Below are 25712 nucleotides of genomic sequence, written 5' to 3'. Positions count from 1 at the left end.
AAAAATCAATCAGTCACAATGCAGACTGCACACAGATATGAAGTGATTAGATTTGAACATTACAATACAAACTTCCCTCCCCACCACTCCCGCCCCCCACACACACATATGTGAAATGAATGGTGAAATTATAACAGCATTTGTAACTGTAACAGTTAAATAAAAAAATAATAATTATATTATGCAAAACAAACAATTGTATATGAATATTATTTTATATCAACTATAAATTATACAAATATTATATTACATTATATTATGGGGAAAGTAAGATATATATATATATATATATATATATATATATATATATATATATATATATATATATATATATATATATATATATATATATATATATATATATATATATATATTCAGCAAGGATGCATTAAATTAATCAAAAGTGATTATAATGTTACAAAAGATTTCTATTTCATATACATCATATACATGCATTATCTTCAGGTTCTACTCATTAGAAAATCTGTAATCATGGTGTCAAAACCTTTGGGTTATCAGTCTGAGTCGCTAACCATTACTGCCCTAATATTAGAATGATTTCTGGTGCTTACCAAAGCAGATAACACAACTCTGGATCTTACTGAGAGTAGCATTCTGGTCTTGCAATCTACCCAGCACAGTGAAGATAAAACTCTTGGTTTCATCCGCCTGCATACAATAGAACAGCCAACAAATGAATAGGTCAACACACTGTAACTGTGTAATGTATTCAATAATTAAAGGGACAGGTCACTCAAAGGTTTTTATTATAAGAGTACACTCACCTAAAGGATTATTAGGAACACCATACTAATACTGTGTTTGACCCCATTTCACCTTCAGAACTGCCTTAATTCTACGTGGCATTTATTCAACAAGGTGCTGAAAGCATTCTTAAGAAATGTTGGCCCATATTGATAGGATAGCATCTTGCAGTTGATGGAGATTTGTGGGATGCACATCCAGGGCACAAAGCTCCCGTTCCACCACATCCCAAAGATGCTCTATTGGGTTGAGATCTGGTGACTGTGGGGGCCATTTTAGTACGGTGAACTCATTATCATGTTCAAGAAACCAATTTGAAATGATTAGAGCTTTGTGACATGGTGCATTATCCTGCTGGAAGTAGCCATCAGAGGATGGGTCCATGGTGGTCATAAAGGGATGGACATGGTCAGAAACAATGCTCAGGTAGGCCATGGCATTTAAACGATGCCCAATTGGCACTAAGGGGCCTAAAGTTTGCCAAGAAAACATCCCCCACATCATTACACCACCACCACCACCAGCCTGCACAGTGGTAACAAGGCATGATGGATCCATGTTATCTTTCTGTTTACGCCAAATTCTGACTCTACCATCTGAATGTCTCAACAGAAATCAAGACTCATCAGACCAGGCAACATTTTTCCAGTCTTCAACTGTCAAATTTTGGTGAGCTATTGGAAATTGTAGCCTCTTTTCCCTATTTTTATTGGAGATGAGTGGTACCCGGTGGGGTCTTCTGCTGTTGTTGCCCATCCGCCTCAAGGTTGTGCGTGTTGTGGCTTCACAAATGCTTTGCTGCATACCTTGTTTGTAACGAGTGGTTATTTCAGTCAAAGTTGCTCTTCTATCAGCTTGAATCAGTCAGCCCATTCTCCTCTGACCTCTAGCTTCACCAAGGCATTTTCGCCCACAGGACTGCCACATACTGGATGTTTTTACCCTTTTCACACCATTCTATGTAAACCCTAGATAGGGTTGTACGTGAAAATCCCAGTAACTGAGCAAATTGTGAAATACTCAGACCGGCCCATCTAGCAACCATGGCAAGGCCACATTCAAAATTGCTTAAATCACCTTTCTTTCCCATTCTGACATTCAGTTTGAAAATTCAGGAGATTGTCTTGACCAGGACCACACCCCTAAATGCATCGAAGCAACTGCCATGTTGGTTGATTAGATAATTTCATTAATAAGAAATTAAACAGGTGTTCCTAATAATCCTTTAGATGAGTGCATATTTAAATGAACAATTTAAAATGTCATTATGTACCACAGACTAAATTAAACATTTTAAGACATTGGGGTTGAGTAAATGATCACAAAATGTTTATTTTTGCTTTAACAATACCTTTAAATGATTAAAAAGTAAAGTGCTTAACTTTACCTCAAAAGCTTTTCTAATAGTAGGGACATTCCTCAGTGCGATGACCCCGAGCTTAATGTCCAGGGCTTTGTACTCTAGAATGGCCGTGGTGAGGGAGGTCGAATCCTGAGATTCTCCAGCAGAGAGGAAAATTGTTACTTTCCTCATCAGGACACCTTTTCGCACACGCTTCAGGACGTTCCTCCCCACGAACCGCATGGCAGCGCCTATGTTGCGCCGATTTGAAGTGCGCTCCAGGGCGATGTTATTCACCGCTTCGATAAGCTGCTTCTTGCGTTGATAGTCGTTGAAACGAATCAAGTATCTGGTGTAGGAGTTGTAGGAGACCACAGCCACACGAGCCCCCGTCGGGCAGCTGTTCTCTGCAATATTGATATTGTCCAGCAGCCTCAGGACTACAGAACGCATGCGTTCAAAGCCTTGAGGAGTCACATCTTCAGACATGTCCATGCCAATCACAAGATCAGTGGGGTAGGCAGGGCATTTTATGTTATCTAGAGAGACGAATATGAGAGAGAAAAATAATGAGTCATATTTAAAAATGGAGGGTAAATTGAAAAAACAATATCTCACATTTTTTGCATCTCATTTCTATGGAAGCTTGTTTCCGCCACAGAATTAAAAAAATGAACAAGGTAATTGCGACTTTTTACCTCACAATTCCGACAAAAAATGTTTTCGTTGCACGATATAAAGACAAAATTGCGAGAACCCCCCCAGAAAATCTGAATCACGTTTACATCGAGTTTATATTTTACAATTCTGACTTTATAACTCGCAATTGTGTGTTTATATCTCGCAGTAGAAAAAAGAAGTCTGACGTTTTTGTATTCTGTGGCGGAAACAAGCTTCCATGTATTTCCGTGTCCTTTATGATATAAAATGTTATGACATAAAATGTTACCTACTTTTGCAGCACACTGTTAAATAAAAAAATAAAAAACATAAAAATGTCAATATCATTATTATGTTACTATTGTCTATTTAAAGGGGGGGGGGAAAGAATAAATAAAGATTTCTTACCACAGTTGTCTCGAACATATGAAATCAGTTGACAGTCCTACAAAAGATTATATATTAATATGTATTTAACAAAATGCTTTGTATTTAGAAACACAAAGTTAAAATGTTTTTTATTTATTTAAAGAAACTAAACATTGTATTGAGAGAAAAGGGAGAGCGTTCAATTGGTCAAAAGGAACATAATTCCATTCATCAAAGAATCCTGGGCACAAAAAATTATATTAAGGGGGGGGGGAATGCTGTTTCATGCATACTGAGCTTTTTACACTGTTAAAGACTTGGATTCCCATCCTAAACATAGACAAAGTTTCAAAAACTAATGTTGGACGTTTGATGGAGTATTTCTGTGTCAAAAATACTCCTTCCGGTTTCTCACAAGTTTCTGAGAGTTTTTTTCGAGTATGGCTCGGCTTGACGTTAATAAGAGCGGAAGGTCCTTGTATGGGCCGTACGGGCTCTTCTCCCGGTAGGGTGCGCGCGCGTGACTAGAGCGAGAGAGGAAATGCACGCCCATAAACACTCGCTCAGCTGCAGATCTAGTCGTCCGTTAACACTTATGTTGTTATAGTCCGCGCCGCGCTCCACTTTGTTCCTATGGGTGACATCAAGCGACTTCAACGCTTCAGCACAGCATTCCGGGAAGGCAGCGCTGCATTTGAACCGATTTGAACGCAGAAATGACGGGAAGCTTCACAACATCGTGGATTTCCACCGTCACTGCTGTCACAGGACTTAAGCAAATCATACCAAAGAAGTGTGTTTTTGACGGAGCGGTCCCAGCGATAAAGGTTCGGTCCTGCTTTGGAAGCAGCCGGTGAGTAAAACTGCTTCAAATGTCTGTGCTGTTGGCTATCGTCGCGTGAGTAAACATCAGTAAACGGCACGATCGCGTGCTTCGACATTCAAATGCGCTAACGGTTCCTCCATTGTTGTTCTATGTATAACGTTACACTAGTCTGACGTGCAAAACCGTTTTGCTTGCTACTACTAAGGTTTAGTCGCATACAATAGTCCATAAACCGAATCATGTCCTCATAAACTGCGAGTAAAGACACACAAATGTTGACAGGCCACTAAATACAGTACATACCACAGAGACGGACGTCCTGCTGTTGCTGTTTCTCCTGTTCAATTTATTTCAGCCTCAGAATGATTCTGGATCATATCTGTATTAGCTGAGCTCGATAGCCATGGGTTTTTCCACGCTTGAGGACTTCACCGTTGTGCGCGCTCGTCATTCTTTAGCTCCGCCCACACGATACGCCTCCAGGCGCTCCGTTTTTTTCCGGAAAGACTCGGTACAGCCCATATTTCTTTTATAAATGTAATAAAACTAAAGACTTTTTGGAGATATGAAGGATGCAATACTACTCTATAGGTACTCAAGATTGACATGAGATTGACTGAAACTGAGTGTTTCACCCCCCCTTTAAGCAGCTCAACTGTTTTCAGCATTAATTATGCTAAGAATTGTTACTTTAGCATATAACTTATAATATAAATTATTATAACAAATAATATATAATATAATGTGTGTGTTTTATAGCCATTTAAATGTTTTGTAATAGTTCGATTTTTGGCACATTATGTATACTAAAGTGTTATTTTCAAAATCCTACAATTTCTTTCCAGGTTCAAGTATGTATATGTATATGTGTGTGTACATGTTAATAGTAAAGAAAATCAGAAACTTACAGACATCTGTCTGGCTCCTCGTGGTCCTTTTGGGCCCTAAGTAAAGAAGAAAACATTCTCTATCCCTTCAAAATCTTATTATCATATGACGTGACTAATATTCACATACCCTGTGTCCAGTCACCCCTTCGCTGCCAGGATCTCCAGGTGGTCCTGCCCTGCCAGCATTGCCCTGTAATCAGACATCCAATTAAGTCTGCTCAATGGGATAGTTCACCCAAAAATGAAAATTCTGTTATCATTTACTAACCCTTAAGTTGTTTCAAACCTGTATGAGTTTCTTTGTTCTGATGATCAGATCACAAAAGAAGATATTTTGAAGAACGTTTGTAACCAAGCAGATGGAGCGACCAATGACTACCATAGTATTTCTTCCCTACTATGGTTTTCATAGGTTTCTCAATCTACTATTTCTTCAAAATATCTTCTTTTGTGTTCAGCAGAACAAAGAAACTCATACAGGTTTGGAACAACCTAAGGGGGAGAAAATTACATTTTTGGGTGAATTATCCCTTTAGGGTTCACAGAATGAGTAACACAATAAAGCTCACAAAATGTTATTCCATACCCCTCTTCCCCTGTTGCCTTTAGGACCACCACCTCCATTTGCTCCTTTAAAGCCAAGTTCTCCCTGAATTTCAAAGAAGAAACATTGTTCCACAATCAAGTTATAATTATCATTATAATCACTGGACTGGCAAGTTTTGAATGTGAAGTCACCTGAAGTCCAGTATAACCTGGGAAACCAGAATCTCCCTTTAAAGAAAAGTAACAAATAAATAAACAAACATCAATACATATGCTCAAAAAGAGTTATGTCTAAAAACTCCAAATTTGCTATTTAAGAACAAAGTATTGTGGTATGATTCTATATAAACCTTCTGTCCTTTGAGTCCTGGGAATCCATAGCCATCTGCACCATCTTTTCCCTGTTAATAATAAATAATGGCGCAATCAGCTGGATCACTTGTGTCTAATGTCAAATGCAAGTAAACACATTATTAGACAACTTGTTGAATTGTAACATTTAAAAACAAAATCGTTTTTTTGGATGATAATGGATGAGGCCTGACATTGCTGAATTTTAGTAGCGGTTAAAAAAGAAAGAAAAAGTAACCGGCAGTCCTCTGGGGCCTTGTGGTCCGAGAGCTCCTTTAACTCCAGGATCACCTGGCTGGCCCTGTAAGGCAAAAGCATGATGCACAGGTTTAGCATTAAAGGAATAGTTCATCCCAAAATGAAAATCCCTGATGTATATGACTATTTGTTCAGATAAACACAAATGAGATTTTAAAGAAAATAATCCATCTCTGTTAATCCATATAATGCAAGTAAATGGGTGCGCTCAGTTGACACTCAGCAATCGTCTTCTGTAGTGAAATGATAGGTATGTGTAAGAAAAATACTAATATTAATAGGAGCGTTCGGGAGAGAGACATTGTGACGCCTGAAATAAGTGTGTTGTGATGCTTGTATGAAAATAGACCTGAAGCAATGATCTGTAGTTAAAAAAATTACTTACACACACCTATCATTTCTCTTAAGAAGGCATTGATTCATCTACTGGGGTCATATGGATTACCATCATAATCGCTGTGTGTGGTTTTTAAAGCATCAGCCGAGAAACATCCCTTCAATGGCATTATATGGACTCACAGAGATGAAGTATCTCCCCCCGAAAATGTGTTTGGGTTTTATGAAGAAAAAAAGTTGTATACAACAGTGATGGCATGTGTAAAAGGTGAGAGAATTTTCATTTTTGCCTGAACTATCCCTTTAAAAAAGCATAGATTAATAAATAAAGAGGTCACTCACCTTCTGTCCCCTGGACCCAATGCTTCCTTTAGTTCCTGGCCTTCCTGGAAGGCCAGGAGACCCCTGTGTAAAAAGAATTAACAAAGTCCCATGGATGACCAGATGTGGTTTATTAGATATTATTGGTGTTAATAACAACAACAAAAATTGGTCAATTCATTCTATTTCAACAATTACCTGAGGTCCAGGTAGACCAGGAAAACCTTTCTGCCCAACCGGACCAGATGGACCAAAAGCTCCCTGAACAGAGACAGAAAGACACTAATTAAACAGTTCAAACTGTTTTTTTTTTCAATATTTTTTTCTTTTCTTTTCTCACTGTTAACAATCTGGCAAGCAAATCAGATACAGCTTTACATGGTTTTGACAGTTTTTTTGCTGTGTCATTATGGGGTCCACCTAGTTTTTAAAAATAGGATCATTTGTACATTACCAGTGGACCTGAAGCCCCATTAAGTCCCTGTTGTCCTGGTTCTCCTGGAGGCCCTCTGGGACCCTGAACGCACAAGCAAACTAAGTCATTTGGTATAACGTCTGTAGTGGCTTAATTATTATTTCTAAAGTACTGTACCGGTAGACCCGCTGAGCCTCTTCTGCCACTTAGACCCTGAAAATAATGACAAAAATATCAACATAGAAAACAGGATTCATAAGTTAATACTTATATCTTCTGTACTATAATTACATATTAACTTACTGATCTGCCATTATCACCATTTTGGCCTGGAATGCCATCTGGACCTGGTTCACCCTGTTAACAGAGCACATAGAATGAGAAAAAAATTTACCAGAACAATTGGGTAGATATATTTGATAATATATAGTCAACAATACATTTCACCATCAATTAGTCAAGTCTTAGTTCAGTGATGTCTGTTTATCAGGTATGCAGCTATTAATACTCCTAGACGCATAAAAATAAGGGGTCAGTTTGTACTGAAAGTAAACAATGTCCCATACCGGTATGCCTGGACTGCCGATGTCACCTTTAGGACCAGGGGTGTTGTTGTCCAATCCTGATCTTCCCTGATTAAGATTAAATGGATTGACAAGGGGTCAAAATGGAACATCTGCTGCATAAAATGAATCAATGGCTGATCTTGCCAATGCCTCACTATTCACTATTCTGTCAAATTTGGCAACAAAAATGTTAGCTGCAACCCATTCCTTTAAATTTATATTGGAACATTGAACCATCTAACCTGAACTAAATCATTTGCTTCTGGAAAAAATAAAATTAAATAAAAAAACATAATTCTAATGAATTTTTCAAAGACAGTATGAATGAACAGTGTTGTTAATTATGTGCAGCTAAATCCTACAAACCGGATCTCCTCTCAGGCCTCGTTGTCCTGGGGTTCCAGGGCTTCCTCTGATACCTCGTGGACCCTGTTGTTTTGGCACAATAAAGATAATGCATATGAAGGAATCAATAAAACTAGAGCACTAAAGAGAGAATGGATTATGGTTGAGAAGTGTAGAGAATATGTGTAAGAGATTTTACTGGGCTGCCTGCATCTCCTCGCTCCCCTGCTCTTCCGGCTGCTCCAGTTACACCCTGAGAGGTACAGTGAAACAGAAATGCATCACATCCACATTGTAAAAATAAAGGCAAAAGTAGATATTAACAAAATGTGAGTTGTGCTTGCCACCACAATACTAAGGTGTTGCCAGGGCATTTATTTTTTTTATCTTATTATATACATACACTGATCAGGCATAATTATGATTCCTAATATTGTGTTGGTCCCTCATTTTGCTTGCAAAACAGCCCTGACCCCTGAAGTTGTGCTGTGGTATCTGGCACCAAGATGTTTGCAGGAAGTTGAGAGGTGGGGCCTCCATTGATCGGACTGGTTTGCCCAACAAATCCTAACAGATGCTCGATTGGATTGAGTTCTGGGAAATTTGGAGGACAAGTCAACACCTCAAACTCGGTGTGGTCCTCAAACCATTCCTGGACCATTTTTGCTCTGTGGCAGGGTGCATTATCCTGCTCAAAGAGGCCACAGGGAATACCGTTTCCATGAAAGGGTGTACATGGTCTGCAACAATGCTTTGGTAGGTGGTAAGTGTAAAGGTAACATCCACATAGATGGCAAGTCTCCCAAGTTTTCCCAGCAAAACATTGCCCAAAGCATCACACTGCCTTCGCCAGCTTGCTCACTGTTGCTGCTTTTAGTGGTGGACAGGGGTCTGCATGGGCACCCTGACTGGTCTGCGGCTATGCAGCCCCATACGCAACAAACTGTGATGCACTGTGTATTCTGAGATCTTTTTATCAGAACCAGAAATAACTTTAATTAGCTTATCTGTTTAATTGGACCACACGGGCTAGCCTTCGCTCCCCACGTGCATCAATGAGCCTTGGCCACCCATGACCCTGTCGCCGGTTCACCACTGTTCCTTACTTGCATCACTTTTGATAGATACTGACCACGACCGGGAACAAGAGCGGCAGTTTTGGAGATACTTTGACCCAGTCGTCTAGCCATCAAAATTTGCCACTTGTTAAACTCGCTCAAATCCTTACACTTGTCTATTTTTTCTGCTTCTAACACATCAACATTGAGGACAAAATGTTCAATACATCCCACCCACTAACAGAGATAAGAGAGAATCCCACCCCACCCACTAACAGAGAGAAGAGATAATCAGTGTTATTCACTTGACCTGTCAGTAGTCATTATGTTATGCCTGATCAGTGTATGTCGATTACTCACTGGATATTAGAAGTGCACCATAATTTTCTTACTTGTTCACCATCCACCCCATTTATACCATCTTCTCCCTCATCTCCCTGTGTAAGAACATTAAAGAAACTCAAGCTATTAATAAGCAAACAGCGGTTACATAAACTTCATTAACAAGCCAGATGAAAGCAATAAAGGAAACAGGAACATTTTATATGCAACCACAAAAAAACACAGGTTAAAACAAACCTTTTCCAGATGACAATCAAAGACAATAATCCAAACACAGATGCTGGCTAATAACAACTGTCTGGTATTAATTAGATAGAAACTTGATGCACACAGCTATCTTCAAGTCATCTTGCTCTCCCCCGAAGCTTAAATATTTATGCAATCCTCACTGTCCATAGCCTTGTGAAAGTACTCACATTGTCGCCTCTGTAGCCTCTGGCACCCTGAAGAAAAAAACAGCAGAAGATTAATGTTGCAGTGTTTCAAGACAAAAACTCAACACATTTAAAACTCAATAAGGTTTTAAAAGGAGAACGCATTGAACTCCATGTTACCTTTATACCTCTTCTTCCAATGCATCCCTGATGTCCTCGAGTTCCATTCAAACCCGGAAGCCCTCTGTCACCCTGAAACACACATACATTGCACATGAAAGTCATATGATATCAATATTTTAGTATATATTCAGGTATTAAAAGAGGCTACATAGTTTAAAGGGGCACTAAGTGATTTGTTTTGTTTAAAAATAATTTTACACTAAATTAATACTTCTTCTCACAAATAAAATACCACTCAAAAAACAGGGATAGAAAGGGTTTTTTATGATTTTAAAAGACGTCCCTTATGCTCACCAAGGCTGCAATTTCCGGCAGCCATTACCTGAGTCTTCAATCACATGATCCCTCAGAAAGAATTCTAATATGCTGATTGGTCCTCAGCTCAAGTAACATTTCTTATTATCAATTGAAAAGTTGATAATCGAAACAAGCCAATTTGTATTTTTTTGGTGAATAGAAAGCATTTATATGAAAAGCTCTTTATGCATCATGTTTCCTTCTAGCCTGGATGCCAGCCGAACTTAGCCCCGCCCACAAAGTTTTTAGGTCGGGCGATTCGGTCTGGCCTCGCTCCATAGAGGAGTAATTATCTCCGAACGGAAACTGTTCGGACCAAGGAAATCTAAACGGAGAGCTTGTTTGTAAATGCATTCACCTTTACAATTTCTCTCAGAAATGATGATCATATTGGGTAAGTACTCTGTGTATCATCAAACTATGTATATAGATCTATATCAAAACTATATATATATATATATATATATATATATATATATATATATATATATATATATATATATCATCATATATACAACAAAACCCGCCAACTACTAGCCCTAAACAATAGCTTCTCGGGGGGTTCTCCGGGAAAAAAATGGCATTTGGGGGGTAAAATGTGTGTTATTTTGGCTAGATTACCTGTTAATATTCGCACTCATGGGTCTATATATCACATAATAGTCGCTTCAACCCGCAGGAAAAAACGCAGACTTGGCAACACAGTGCAGTTGAGCTCTGTTGACATTTGACAATGCGTTGCTTTGTTGCTCTGATTGGTTGTAGGTCTATCCAATTGAGGTCTTTCCTGGTTCGGTTGAAACACGCCCCATAATCACAGCCCAATGGAGCGGTTTCACACTCATATTCTGACTAGAATTGAGTATGACCACGTCAGGCTAGTTTCCTTCTGGAGCATCAGTGAATGTTTTAACCTTTTTTATAGTTGTGTTTGAGTCCCCCAATTGTCCTCAGTGTGGAAAGATACATTTATCATACATGAATCATACATTTACTGCAGGAGAGGGTTAAAATATGCAAAAGATGCTGGAAAACCGAAGAATGTTCAGGCCCTGGAGGATTTTTCTGAAGAACATTGGGCAACTGTTCTGCAACTGCAACAGAACTGAGCAGCTGAAGAACAACTGCTCAGTTCTGTCAGGACCACTATTTTCAAAGATGATTGATTGACTATTAGCATATATTTTGGATTGGCGGTATGATTCCGTTCTGGGCAAGAACTCCCTGCTCTCATCAATGCTAGTCTGCATGGATGTGCAGGGAGTTCTTGCCCAGAACGGAATCATGAGCAGCAATAACTCGCCAGCAATAACCCCCCTTAGGGTAAACAGAACAGAACTAACATGATGTATTGCAGATATCATTAATATTGATATTAAATGTACAAAATAATTCAGGAATTACGAATCCACAAGAGGTGGAGCTGGGGATGGAGGAGGGTAAATGAGCTCTGGAGAAACGTGATAGCTGCTGATAGTACTGAATGAGCTTTATAAGTATGCTGTGATAGACGTCGTATTTCTATAGTTTGGACTAAAGTTTGACTAACTACCCTGATGCTATGCTTGACAACAAACAAGGGACTAGTGAACAGCCATCACACACACACACACACACACACACACACACACACACACAAAAAAAAAACAGCTGTAGATCATCCTGGTAACGATACACAGTATTAAGGATCAATGGTTCATAAACTTTTGGTCATTTTAATGAATTCATCTTTTTTTGTCTTGTGGGCTATATATATATATATATATATATATATATATATATATATATATATATATATATATATATATATATATATATATATATATATATATATATATATATATATATATATATATATATATATATATATATATATAAAGGAATGTAAATAAAGGAATTATATATGTAAATTGAAGAACTTACAGGCCCTCCTTCTTCTCCAGGGTAACCAGGAAGCCCCTTCAGTCCAGGTGACCCCTGATCAGCAGTACAGTAAGACAAATTAAACACTTATCTCCATGTTCAGTAAATCTTCAGTCGTGAATCTTTAGCTAATCACCTTAACACCTCGAGGACCCTGATTTCCACGTACTCCCTCATGACCAGTGCATTTACACAACACATTACAGCACTCCCTTGAGACAACTGTATCCTGCGAATTGAAAGAAATGAAGAGAGAGAGAGAGAAACTGTGATTTTTGACATGGATTGACCAGGCACTCTTCCTTCAGCACTCTTAAAAACTCACAGCTGTTTCCCTTTCGCCTCACACTCCCACCTACAGGGAGCCATTTATTTATTCAGCCGTCAAAGCACTGTTGTGATCACTAAAGCAAATCATAAGCCAGTTAATGTATTTCAGTACTGTTTATTTCATGTGAAATGTATATTCTACTTGATGTTAATCTAAGACTGGTTCCCTAAAGTGTCATTCTTTTGCCTATGATTGGTTTAATGCAATTTAAACAGACTTACAATCTCCTTCTGCATGACACTGGCCACATTCTGCATGCCGATGGATAGAAGCTGCTTGTAGTGCAATCCTCGACCGAACTCTAGTCTCTGCAGGTCAAGAGTGCTTTTAAATCCATCTAGTGCCACAGTCAGCAGTGCTTTTACACCTGTGTATGTCACAAAGGCAATTTTAGCAAATTTAATTAGCCTTTGATTTGAACCAGGCTCATCTGGAAAAGTTTAACATACTGTATGACACAGGATGAAGTTGTTTTTGTTGAAAAGCTATACAAAGTAAAGAGTTTCTAAAGAAATTAAATGTTGTTTTAGTCACTGTACCACTCGTCTTGAGGCTCCTGATGGCAAGCAGAAGGTCCTCAACAGGCTCATCCAACCCATCTGTAAAGACGATCAGCACCTATGAAGAGAAATTAAGGAAAAACTTACTTCCTTGAAGAAAATACCAACTTTTTAAATATGAACATCCAATATGTTGGTTCAGGCTGGTCTATAGTGGTGTGTCTGTCTGTCTGTCTGTCTGTATGTCTGTCTGTCTGTCTGTCTGTCTGTCTATCTATCTATCTTAATGTCAATCAACAGAGTAAAGGTCGTTACATACCACAAGAAAAGAGAAAACATTTCTGGCTCCCTGGGCTGTGAGAAAAAAATTATGTCATTTTGTTCTCACAGCCCTGGTTTGGGAGTTCTCACAGCTTGTTCTCGACACATCGTCTGAGCAGAACATTTTTCTTGCGGCTGTCCGAGAACAATTGTGTGACTGGTCAGAAATTTAAAGTGGGCATGGTTAATGCGGAGAAACGCAGATGTTCGGCACCTGCTTTTCTCATGAAGTATGGAATGTACTGCCCAGAACAAAAACTTTATTCTTGCTCTTGCCAATGCAAAATGTAACAAATATCTTTATTCTTGCAGAGTATGGCCCTGTCACAAATGGCACCCTAAACCCTCACGGTCCTCCTCTGAGTCCGCACTTTCACGACGTAAGAATTCCTCTGCGTAGCTCGCAAACTTGCGGGCTTAGCTGAAGTGCGCATCGAGGGCGCATAGCAGCCGCAAAGGGGGCGCTCACGAGCACCCTTCTTTAAGCTTAAATGACGAATAGGACACCCTACGGTTTTGTGGACTTAACAGACACGCGCACGCAGCGGCCATTGTAAGTCCACAAGATCGAAAGTCCCCATGAAGTGTGCCATTTGGGACAGGGCCTATGTCCCAAGCTTAACACTTTATAATTCCAGTGGTATTCTTAAAGCTGCAGTCCGTAAGGTTTGCCTCTTTGTAGCCATCTCTGTTTGAAGCTGCTATTTTTTTGCTGCAAAAATCGGGCTATGGTAGGAGATAGTTTTGAACACTGGCTGGTTATGCATTTGCTCAAAAATATTTTTTGATCAAAATAAGTTACAGACTGCAGCTTTAAGTAATTACAGTCTGGCAAATTAGTGTATTTGTCAGATACGGTTGGTTTGGTTCCTGCCATTCTTACCTTTACATTAGAACTGGAAGCTCTAAACTTCTCCTCAAAAGAGCGCAGAAGCTGGGAGTTGAATTTCAGAGACTGTGAAGTCTGCAGAGCCATCACTTTTTGTACCACACCTTCATTGTACTCTTCAAAAGAAAAATCATCCAACTTCTTTCCATTAGCATCGATCAATCGGAAGCCAACGTTGGTATTTAGGGTTGGTTGGTCGATACAGCACAAGTTGTGCACAACTGAAATGTAACGGATGATCTCAGGCAGGTAGGCTTGCAGCTTATTCTGGTCTTTAAAGATTGAGCGAGAAGTTGAACTGGTGCGGGAGTTATCAAATCCGATGCCGATGTCAACAGTACATTCAGTACCTAAAAGAGAAATAGAATTCATGTGTGATAAGTGATTATTAAAATTTGAATGCTATCACTGCTTAAATCAGAAATTGAGAAACCAATAATTGCTTTTATGTCATTGCTTCCCAGACAGCACCAAAGTGTTGGCCCAGATCCGGGCAACATCTGGTACATGTGGATTTAACACGTACCAGATGAGAGCCTTATTTGATCTGGGCAGAGACTATGTTGCTGTCTGGGTTATAAATGGCTGATAATAAAATGATATCCTATTTTGTCTAATTTAATCAAAATTAACCCCAAAACCTATCAAAATCAATCGTTCTAAATGCTACAAGTGAATTTAGCTATCACAGCATTATAATGTGCAGTATGAAAAATTTATTAATTGAGTTTAATAAATGTATTAATTAAGTTTATTAATTAAATTTTAATTATATCTGACAGTAGGCCTAAAAAATTTTTTGTTGTAACTTTAAGTGACCATTAAGATAATAGCAGAGGTAATCTAAATGTAAAAATTAAAGACACAAACAAGCATAATTAATTATCAAAATCATAATAATATGATATTGTGTTTCTCTTAAAAATTAATTTCAATGTACCACAACAATTTTATTTGGTGTCGACTGGTAAATTAAAAACAGCTCAAATATCATCCAATAACCAATATGGAACAAAAATTGTGTGCACTCTAGTTTGGTGTTTCTCTTAAATGTATATTCCAGATTATTTTCAATGTGATACAATTTAATTTAGTGTTGATAAATAAAAAAAGGAAAAATCATAAATATCAGCCAATATCCAATATGGTACCAATATACAATATTTCTAGTTAATGGTGTATTTCAAGGTTATTTTCAACGTGCTACAATTTAATATCAGACATAGAAACACTGGCACTTCTACTCACTTGATTGTGATTGTGGTACATGAGCACAAATGGTATCAACAAATGTGGCTGTTGTCAGGTTAAGGTAGTTGAAGTTCTGCACCTTGAATAACCTATCTGGTGACCCGGCAATATAACTGAGCTGTTGCAATGAGACAGCCCCTATTCCGATCACAAAAACATTAATTTTCGAGTCTCGGAGGTTATCGGCTGCTTCGTTCACTCTGTCTGATGAAACGCCATCAGTGATGAGTACGAGATTTTGCGGTACGCCGCTCTTTTTGCGACTCCCTTTGCTTTCTTGGAAGAATTCCATGACGTTACTCAGAGCTTTTCCAATCTTTGTCCCTTCTTTAATTTGTGTGATTTGTTGAATTGCTGATTTCACTTCATCTGCATCTTTATACTCATTCAAGTAGAACTCTTTCTGATAAATGTTGCTGAACTGGGCTATACCGATTCTGAAAAGCTCTGGAGTAATACGGAGCTTGTTCGCAACATTAATCAAAAAAGAAATCATAGTTTCCCATGACTCCTCGCTGATGCTTTCAGATCCATCAATCAGAAACACCAGGTCAGCTACCTGGTTCTGGCATTCTGCAAGACAGAACAATCAAACTGAGATGAGCCAATACTGATCATGCTGATAAATATGAAACCTAATTAAGTCATTTAAGTTCTTAAGATCTAAAGAAAAAGCATGGTTTTTACCTGGTTTGGCTGCACTGCAGAGCACACCTGAGATGTTCTTCTGCAGATCTTGAAGGCCTGCGTAATTATCAACACGGAAGATTTTGTTTTTGTCCATGGTAATCCTCTCCAGCTCGCTATCTTGAGCTCTGGCCACTCCAATTCCATATACATTGATACGTTTGGCTGCAAACTCATCAGCCCGTGCACGTAGGTTTTGCTGGTCTCGAGCATCACCGTCCGTGATCAAGAATAGCATTTGAGGTATGCCTCGTCCCTGTCGCCCACCATTCGCTTCAGTGAAGTAAGCAAGTGAGTATCTAAGAGCTTTCGCTGTGTAGCCGTTTCCAGTTGGGGACTTCAAGGTTGTTATGGCCTCCAGTACCTGACGTTTATTGTTGTGCTGGTTTAGGGAAATTTGATTCGGAGTGTCTGAGTAGACAATAATGCCAATGCGAACTAGATTGTCCCCAATCTGTGTGTTGTTCACCACGGAACTTAAAAAGTTTTTAATGTTTTCAAAATCTTGAAAGCGAATCTGCCTGGTGCACTGCACCAAGAAGATCACATCTGCCAACTGGGTGCTCTGACAACCTACAGGTAAAATGAGAAAAAAGGTTTATTGATATTCCAAAAAGAAATCATGTACTCCAAGTCTAGCTTAAACTAGCATGACCCAGCAAGCAATATTTCACTGTATCAGTTAACTATAGACCCGATATAGTCCGGCTATAGAGTAGCCAAAATAACCTTCAATTTGGTTACATGTCGTTATTGCCAAAATAATTAACGGGATGTATGATATTCCATCATGTAAGCAAATTCAACAGTGATTACAAGGTGTTATGTTTCAAGTTCATGTTCTAGATGACTAGTCTATTCTTGGACTATGGTTAGACATCTATAAAATGTTCAATGACAGATATTGCCTTGCTTTATAGCTCAGATTACAGGGCTGTGTTTGGAAGGATATTATATATTTTAAATGTACAATTTCTTGCTGGGGAATTACTGTTCCAAATTGGTTCATTCTAGTGCTTGTTTGATGCTGGTCATAGCTTTGTTGTTCACCAGCAGAATGTTTTAGTCAACCAACATGGTTAATTTGTAGTGAATTTTAAAAGGGTAACTAATGGGGTGCAGAATTCCAATTAAAATGTGAAGTAGAATTCCTATAATTTAAGGAAGTGTATGTAAGATTGTGGCCAGAACTGGTACTGCAATCACTTTCAAATTACTGTAGAGCGGTGTATCCCCTCTCCCCATCCCCCCGACTCGAGGTTGCCAGATTGGCTGCAGGATTCAGCAGGAACGTTTGTAGCTGCAGCTGAGGTAACTAGAGCAGAGCTGGCAACCCGGATGGCGAAACACTACTGACTTTGTGATTGGTAGATAGGTGGAGGGTGGAGCTTCAGGCCAAAACACAAAATGTCAACATCAACATCAGTTGAGGGCGGCAACAACAACTTTAAAAGGGGTATGATTTGAGGATTCATCTTTTCCTTGAGCTTTTGATATATAAAAGGTCATGGTAATATAAGAATATCCTCTTAAGTTTCAGAGCTGAAAACTTCCTTGTTAGTCAAAGAAAAGCTTTTATAGACACCAGGCTCAACAAACGGTCCTGTGCTTCTACTGACGTCAGTGCGCGACGTCAGTGCGCAACGAAACACCGCCTATACAGAATAATGAGCACTTGTAGTTCAGTAGCCTCACTCACCGACTCATGGAATGCTAGTAGCAGCTGGATTAGGATCCGACAGGAATGGTGCAACACACCATGTGAGTAAAACGTGTTTTGATATGTGATAGTATTGCATTGTTATAGATCGTTTTGCTTATGTGTATGTCTCAAACAGAACATAGGCCTACCTTTCGCACACTGGACTCAGACATGGACCAGGGTTCGCAAAGCCCGGCAGGCCAATGTTCTGCTATTCTCTGTCTCTCATTCTCTCATTCTCTCATTCTCTCATTCTCTCTCTCTCTCTCTCTCTCTCTCTCTCTCTCTCTCTCTCTCTCTCTGACATCTGAAGGGCGGCGCGCGCGCGTGTTCGCGCTTATATCGTCCGATCCTGCAGGCTATTTATAATATAAAAATAATAGTCCAATCAATCGCGGGTCGATGAGAGTTAAAACATTGTGTTTGTTTGATAAAGACGTTTACGAGCCATGTGATCGAGATAATCATTCCGGTTGCTTCTCTCTCACTCTCTCCTCTCCATCATGTGGACTGACGGGAGCTTAAGCTCATTAAATATGCAAATCTTATCCAATCCTAGCCGTGGGCGTTTACTTCCAAGTCTTCAGTGCGGCACACCAACCAAAACCCAGCGTTTTTGAAAAAGCCTCAAAACCAGTGTAGAAAATAGCCTATTACTTATTAATTATGATGTTTTTGAATGTAAAAACCACACGAACATCATTAGTTGACCTCAGACAACAGCAAAAAAATAAAAAAGCCAGTTAATGACACCTTTAAATGACAATATCCTGGCCGGACTACTGTTTTCAGAGATTTTAGTATTTGAAATTAACATGATTTCTTGTTGTCTAGTGACATAACAGAGCCATTTTATGATTAATTAAAATACATTTCTTATATACAGTTCCTTTAAAATAAATATATATCCCAGAAAGCCATTGCCTGTTGTATTTCTTAGAATTGTTAATCAGCAAATTTCACTTCTTCTCAATCCAATTTAATTTCAAAATGAAAGAGATTTTTTGCCAAACCCTGAATAACCAGCGTTCAATTCTTTTTTAACAGGGGTGTGCGGTAAATGTGGCATTTTAGGAACATTTTATGATTCACCTGTGTCAGAGCTGCAGAGCTTGAATTGGAGGTTTTTCTCTATGGACTGAAGTGCATCAAAATCCCTCTCCACGTACACTTTATCCTGAGTTCCACTGATTTCCCACAACTGTGTGGCGTTTACACTCCCCACACCTATTGAGAAGATGGTGACACCCTTGTCTCTGATGGCCTTGGCAGGTATGGCGACAGCATCATGAGCTTCCCCATCTGTGATAACTACGAGGAACTGTGGAACATCAGGTCGACCGCCCTTGGATGCATCAAAATAGTCTGAAATGAATGAGAGTGCTTTTCCTGTGTATGTGTCCCCCGTTAGCTGTCCAATGTCATTAATCGCTTCCTCTACTTTATCTTTGTTATAGAACCTATTCAAGGCAAATTGTTCCTTTGGATTATTGCTAAACTGGACCACACCGATGTGCACTTTATCTTCTCCGATGACGGTACCATTAACAACTTTGGTAATAAAAGTCTTCATTGATGTAAAGTCTGTGCTGTAAATGCTAGAAGAGCCATCAATCAAAAACATGATATCGGCCACACTGTTCTTGCAGGCTAAAGAAAGTAGAAAAGAAACAATTATTTACATAACCAGTTTTTTTCATCTTGTGTTCAAATCCAGTAAATATATCTAACATAATTAAAATACAATTATTGAGAATAGAAATTGTGTGAGATAAGACAACAACAAAAAAAAGATACAAAGAAAATCCACTACTATTCAAAATGTTGAAGTTGGTAGAATGTTTTAATGTTTATAATTTTAATGTAATCTCTTATATAAGGCTGAATTTATTTGAACAAAAATACTGTTATTTTAAACAATTTGTGTTAATTTAAAATAAGTTTTCTAATTTAGCTCTTTCCAGCAATATATCAAAAGATAGAACAGAGCCTCTGCTTAAATTTTTTTTTTGATGATCTCGATATTTTACATATAGATCAGCTTAGATATGCTAAATTTGATCAGAAGATTCAGTACTCTTATGCTGAGTTCACACTGCATTATTTTCTTTGATCATTCTGCGTGACTGTCACTCACGTACATTTGCCAATGGTTTCGGGCATTTGTCTACATTGGGTAATCCCAGCCTGATCTGCCGGTGACTTGATTTCACCCTACAACTGTCTGGAAACCTGTACATTAATTTCTACTGCTTCTATTACACTTTTGCAGGAACCAATCACAGACTGGCTTATTCCCCTGGCGCGCTATTGGTGGGTTTAACTTAATGACGGACAGAGAAGCGATGGGTCGTTGCCCATTGATCACGCATCTTGTCGTCTGATTGGTTGAAGGACTATCCAATTGTGTACAGAGTCATTTGAATTATGCTCGTTTATCACACCTCTCGTGCAGTAGAAAATAGAGAGCAGACTCACCAGACTGATGTTCAATCTTAAATTGAGCTTGGCTTGGTGATAGCCAGGCAAGCATTTGTCGGCAATTGCACAAAACCTGTCAGCGAGTCAATATTGGGGCTAAAATTGTGCAGTGTAAGTTCGGCATTACAGAAGATGTGTCATAGCGCCCCCTACCGTATAACAGGGAAAACACGGAAAGCTGGAAAATGCAGTCAATGGTGGGGAAAGAGTTCTAAATACTTATTATAATAAGTTATATATAAATATTTTTTATCTTCGTGATAGGATTTAAGCATTATTACTCCAGTATAGTGTCACATGATCCTTCAGAATCATTCTATGCTGATTTGGTAATCGAGAAACATTTCTTATTACTATCAATACTGAAAACATTTGCAAATGTCTTTACTTTACCCTTTTAATCAATTTATTGCATCCTTGCTGAATAAAATAATGTATTTCTTTCGAATAAATCTGACCTCAAACATTTCAATGGTATCTTTGATTAGTATTTTAATGTTTGTCTAAATTTTTTAAACCAGTCAAAAATAAATAAATACAATTTTGTTTGTATGTTCTTTTGCATTAAATATTTGATTAGTCTTACCCTCTTGTGAGCAAATATCTGTGACAATTTCACTCTTGATGGCATTCAGGGCATCATAGTTGGTCACGTAAAACATCTTAGTTTCGTCAGTCGTCATCTTAAAGAGCTCATCCTGGTTGGCATCCTTAACTCCAATGGCATAGACTGAAACACCTTGAGCGCTCAGCTCTGCCGCTGGTTCACTCACGTCATCTTGAGATTCCTTATCAGTAATGACAATGAGAATCTCCTGCACATTAGCCGAACGGGACGCTTTAGCCTGATTAAAAAGATCGGCAACATAGGATAGTGCTTTGCCTTTCTCTGTGCCTCCAGTGGGTTGAATGATGTTCTTCACAGCTGCTTCTAAAGAGGCTCTGTTTTTGTGGTCCGTCAGGCTGAACTGTAGAATCGGATCACGGTCGACTTTAGCAACTCCCACGCGAACTCGATTAGGTCCAATGTTGAATAATTGCAGGAAGCCTAGGATAAATTTCTTCACATCTTCAAAGTCGGCACGAGTTCTGCTAGAGTGGTCCAACAAGAAATAAATGTCTGCTTCCTCTGTGTTCACACATCCTAAAAGGAATTGAATTACATGAAATTATGAGAAGGGGAATATAAAGGCTGTTGTAACACTAAATTTCTTAACCATCTAAAGCATAACATTCAGCAAAAGCTCTGTAAAGTTAAGTGTATTATAATATTAAAAATAAATAATACAATAAAAATAATTAAAAAAGTAATAGATTATGAAAAATGTTATCGGTATCATTTTAAAGTCTCCCTGGCCCAAGCCATTCTACAAAATAGTAGTAAAATGCAGACAAAATAAGCATCGCCAAAGAGAAGTCTGGTCCCTCATTGGAAGATCAAGTTATGACATGGATGAATCATTCAAAATAAGATCGATAACATAGATTTAGAAAATTGCTAAGGTGAATTTTCGTTCTCTTTAAACTAAAATATCAACGGTTACATCAAACAAACAAACACATTGTATGTCACACTTCATCGGTGTATATTAAGTTAAAGAGTAATAACATGCATTAATACTTGTTTTAGGAGGAATCTTACCTTGTTTTAAGAGGAATCTGTTGTTCTTGTCAAAACGTCTATTGACCACAACCTTACAAAGGCTCTTTCTGAGGCTTTTCTCCAGAGAACTAAGCATCTGAAAGCTATCCACATTGAACACAAATTGCCTTTCAGGGTAGGATGCCATTTTAGTAAGCTCCTCCACACTAGCATTCTTCACCCCAAGGGCATAAACAGTTACTCCTGAGCGCCTCAGATCAGCAGCTGTGGCGGTGACATCATCTTGTGACTTGCCATCAGTGATGACTACAGCAATCTGCTTAACTCCAAGAGATTTCCTGCTGCCTCTACTCTTAGTGAAGAGATTATCCATGGCAAACCTCAGGGCTGCACCGGTTGCAGTTCCTCCGCCTCGGTATGGTATGATTTTAATATAGTTCAGAATATCATTCTTGTTATCAAATGTGTCCAAGTAAATTTCAGCCCTGGGTCTGTCATTGTAAAGCACCATTCCCACCCTCACACTGTCAGGGTTCATCTCTAGGCCACTAATCGTGCGGTGGAGGAATCGCTTCATCAGTTCAAAATTGCTTCTGGTGATACTGCCAGATTCGTCCACAATAAACACAATATCAGCCACTTGGGCTGATCTGCAGTCTGTTCGAAGACAATAAAAATGCATTAATAGGTTAACTGGTGGAAAAGTTGTGAGGTAAAATTTAACAGTAATGAAAAATATTCAAAGGTGATTTTTTTAAGGCTAAGTTCATATATATATATATATATATATAATATATATATATATATATATATATATATATATATATATATATATATATATATATATATATATATATATATATATATATATATTAACAGCAAAGGTTTTCAGTTTACGTAAATGATCAACTACTGGATTTCAGTTATTTTGAACTGTTTTTTTCCTAAACAACCAACGCAGCAGCTCTCTGCTGCCCCCATGAGCTCTGGCGTTTATAAGATGTTACCACAGATTGACTAGTATGCAACACAAGTTATAAAAAATATAATTCTGTTATCACTTACTAACCCTCAAGCTGTTCCAAACCTTTATTTTCTCTGCTGAACACAAAAGAACATATTTTGAAGAATGTCGGTTACCAAACAGTTGATGGGCCCCATTAACATTCATGTAAAAAGTGATCAGTTAACTTAAAAAAGTGAGAAAACTTAACATGATTAAGTAATAAACTTCAAGCGTAATTGTAATTGAAAAAAAAAGAAGTTATGTGAACTTGATTATTCCACACAACTTGTCATTTTATATATTACACACAAAGGCCCACACAGCACAACGTTAACTGTGCCCATATGTTTTTAAATATCTTTTGTGTTCAACAGAAGAAAGAAATTCATATGGTTTAGAACAAGAGAGTGAGTATGACAGAAATTTTTTTTTTTAGTTGAACTATCCCTTTAACATTTTCTGGAAAATACAGAAGGTTGAGGTGTGTTTATTATAGGGCTGAACTGCAAAACATGGCTTGTCATGATCTTAACATGGTGGCCACCATGACCCACCTTATGTAGACTAAAACATCTTCTATGTCACTGATATAACTGGACACATTTTAACTAAAAAACTATTCGTATGTATCAATATTTCTCTTATCACTATTTCTTATCTTATTATTTCTCACCTTTGCACCTTTAAGCACCTAAAATTCATAATTAAATGGTTAAAATAAAGGGAAACTAACCTCCTGTAACATTGAACGCTTCTTTTTCTTGAATCCTTTTTGTGATGTCTGAAGCAACATCCACAACATTCTGGTCAATCTGGAAAGTACGTAGTTTAGGTGACAGGTAGCGTAAATTTGCTTCCAATCTAATATCAATCACGGTCACATCCTGATTCTTCATTGTTTGTATGGCCCTCACAGTGGAGTCGTATGAGTTCCCTATTCTCAGCACCAGCAGATACTGCTTGTTGCCTTTAGCAATTCTGCTGCCGGATGCCGTGTTGAGAAAGTGAGTGCGAACATAATCTATGGCTTTTCCTAATTTTTGCTCTCCGTTTGGCCTGGGCATGAACCGATTTATGTACTGAACGACTTTTTCCGTGGTTTGGAAATCATTGAACAGGAACTCTTTGACAACGGTCTCGCCAAACTGAGCCAACGCCATCTTATGAGATCCATCACCCACACTGAGCTGCATTGCCAGTTGGTTGAGAAGGTCCCTTATCTGCCGTGTCTCTACCTGGGATGAACTATCCACCAGAACAAATATATCAGCAAACTTTGGGGCGAGAGCTGAAACAGACACAATAAAGAATTAACAATTATTGAATGTATTTGCACATTAATACATGAATATTAAAAATATTACACAATAAATTATTACAAATAAACCATCATGCACAAAATGCTGCAAAAGACATGGGTTAAACACATCTGTAGTGCATGGTTACAAAGAAAAACAATGGGGAAAAAAGCTAATTTCTGGGCTTTCTATATTTCTACTGAGCATGTGTACAGCCCACTATGCCACAGCTCAGACTAAAATAAGCTTAATTAAAGGTGCCATGTGTAAAAATTGACGTAAAAATCTCCAAAAAATGACTTACACGCATCAAAAGAATGAGAAGAAATAAGGGCGATGATGTCATTAAAAAAATGTCAAGTTATAGTGCTGCAGAGATATCAACCTTAATTAGCAGTAGCCTTACTAGCCCCGGCCCAAAAGGTATCGTAATACCAGTCTCGGCCATGGGAGGCGGTATGCGGGCAACATAACCACCAGCCAACCTGCAATGTTGTGTGACCTGTACTTGAACCTGATGTCAAACAGATTTAAAATATGAATAAATCATATGACAGTATATAAATAATACAAATATCTCACATGACCACTTGTGATTGGATCACCAGAGGCCGAGGCTTGTTGACTTTTATGAACATGGCTTCAAAACTTAACTTACCTTGCCCCTGATCCCTCATCAAGACGCAGACTGTCTCTTTCATGGTGGTCGTCAGTCCTTGCAGTGCTTGGTAATTGTCGATTTTAACAACAAAACGCTCAGGTGGGCTGTTGGCGATGGCCTTCAACTCAGTCATATTGGTGGGACTGACAGCAATAGCAAAGATAATAATACCCTTCTGTCGCAGATCTCTGGCAGGTCCGTTTATATCATCGACTGAGTCTCCATCCGTAATCACCACAACAATCTGAGGCACCTTTTCATTGATGCGGCTTCCACCCACACTCGTGAAATAATTGTCCTTAAGGAAATTCATGGCTTTTCCCATAAATGTGCCTCCTGTTCGGTATGGAAGGTTATCTATTTTCTTTAACAGCTCTGCTTTGTTTGCATAGCCCCCCAGAAGAAACTCTTTGTGGGGATCGTTGTTGAATTGAGCAAGGCCAACTTGTACATTTTTAGTGTCAACATCCAAACCATCTACGAAAGTGTGCATGAACGTCTTGACCTCCCGGAAGTCTCGAGTACTGATGCTGCTAGAACTATCCACGAGGAATACAATGTCATATGCCGGGTTTTCATACAGGCATCCTATAAATGAGAGTACAAAAGACAGCACATGACAGTCGAGACATATATAATGGTCATAAATTAATATCATGCTGGGGTCGGTAAGATTTTTTAATGCTTTAGAAAGACGTTTCTCACGCTCACCAAGTAACCTAACCCTGCAGTAACAGTAATATTCTGAAATATTATTACCATTTTTATTTTTTATTTTAGTAAAATAGTTAATATAGTTATCATTACTCCAGTCT

General features: G+C 38.5%; 1 protein-coding gene across 3 annotated transcripts in view; it reads right to left on the bottom strand.

Annotated features, from left to right (window-relative positions):
* col6a4a (collagen, type VI, alpha 4a) overlaps nucleotides 1-25712 on the bottom strand; it is a 44126-nt gene that overhangs the window by 6823 nt on the left and 11591 nt on the right. For all 3 annotated transcript variants that reach the window (XM_067448220.1, XM_067448219.1, XM_067448221.1), the window contains exons 3-35: nucleotides 24895-25485; nucleotides 23672-24226; nucleotides 21972-22589; nucleotides 20916-21473; nucleotides 18941-19498; nucleotides 16147-16719; nucleotides 15457-16032; nucleotides 14203-14558; nucleotides 13038-13116; nucleotides 12720-12865; nucleotides 12304-12396; nucleotides 12168-12221; nucleotides 9945-10016; nucleotides 9807-9833; nucleotides 9441-9485; nucleotides 8190-8243; nucleotides 8012-8074; nucleotides 7646-7711; nucleotides 7383-7436; nucleotides 7257-7292; nucleotides 7119-7181; nucleotides 6863-6925; nucleotides 6686-6748; nucleotides 5988-6050; nucleotides 5749-5799; nucleotides 5591-5626; nucleotides 5439-5501; nucleotides 4980-5042; nucleotides 4871-4906; nucleotides 3176-3212; nucleotides 3061-3072; nucleotides 2153-2646; nucleotides 573-669 (exon numbers count right to left, since the gene is read on the bottom strand). In XM_067448220.1, coding sequence (XP_067304321.1) covers nucleotides 573-669; nucleotides 2153-2646; nucleotides 3061-3072; nucleotides 3176-3212; nucleotides 4871-4906; nucleotides 4980-5042; nucleotides 5439-5501; nucleotides 5591-5626; nucleotides 5749-5799; nucleotides 5988-6050; nucleotides 6686-6748; nucleotides 6863-6925; nucleotides 7119-7181; nucleotides 7257-7292; nucleotides 7383-7436; nucleotides 7646-7711; nucleotides 8012-8074; nucleotides 8190-8243; nucleotides 9441-9485; nucleotides 9807-9833; nucleotides 9945-10016; nucleotides 12168-12221; nucleotides 12304-12396; nucleotides 12720-12865; nucleotides 13038-13116; nucleotides 14203-14558; nucleotides 15457-16032; nucleotides 16147-16719; nucleotides 18941-19498; nucleotides 20916-21473; nucleotides 21972-22589; nucleotides 23672-24226; nucleotides 24895-25485 — 6315 coding nt within the window. The remainder of the gene's footprint in view (nucleotides 1-572; nucleotides 670-2152; nucleotides 2647-3060; nucleotides 3073-3175; nucleotides 3213-4870; nucleotides 4907-4979; nucleotides 5043-5438; nucleotides 5502-5590; nucleotides 5627-5748; nucleotides 5800-5987; nucleotides 6051-6685; nucleotides 6749-6862; nucleotides 6926-7118; nucleotides 7182-7256; nucleotides 7293-7382; nucleotides 7437-7645; nucleotides 7712-8011; nucleotides 8075-8189; nucleotides 8244-9440; nucleotides 9486-9806; nucleotides 9834-9944; nucleotides 10017-12167; nucleotides 12222-12303; nucleotides 12397-12719; nucleotides 12866-13037; nucleotides 13117-14202; nucleotides 14559-15456; nucleotides 16033-16146; nucleotides 16720-18940; nucleotides 19499-20915; nucleotides 21474-21971; nucleotides 22590-23671; nucleotides 24227-24894; nucleotides 25486-25712) is intronic.

This window comes from Pseudorasbora parva, chromosome 7, assembly GCF_024679245.1.
Source record: "Pseudorasbora parva isolate DD20220531a chromosome 7, ASM2467924v1, whole genome shotgun sequence".
Classification (NCBI taxonomy): Eukaryota; Metazoa; Chordata; class Actinopteri; order Cypriniformes; family Gobionidae; genus Pseudorasbora; species Pseudorasbora parva.
Note: the sequence above shows the minus strand (reverse complement) of the source record. Positions and strands in the feature narration are given on the sequence as shown.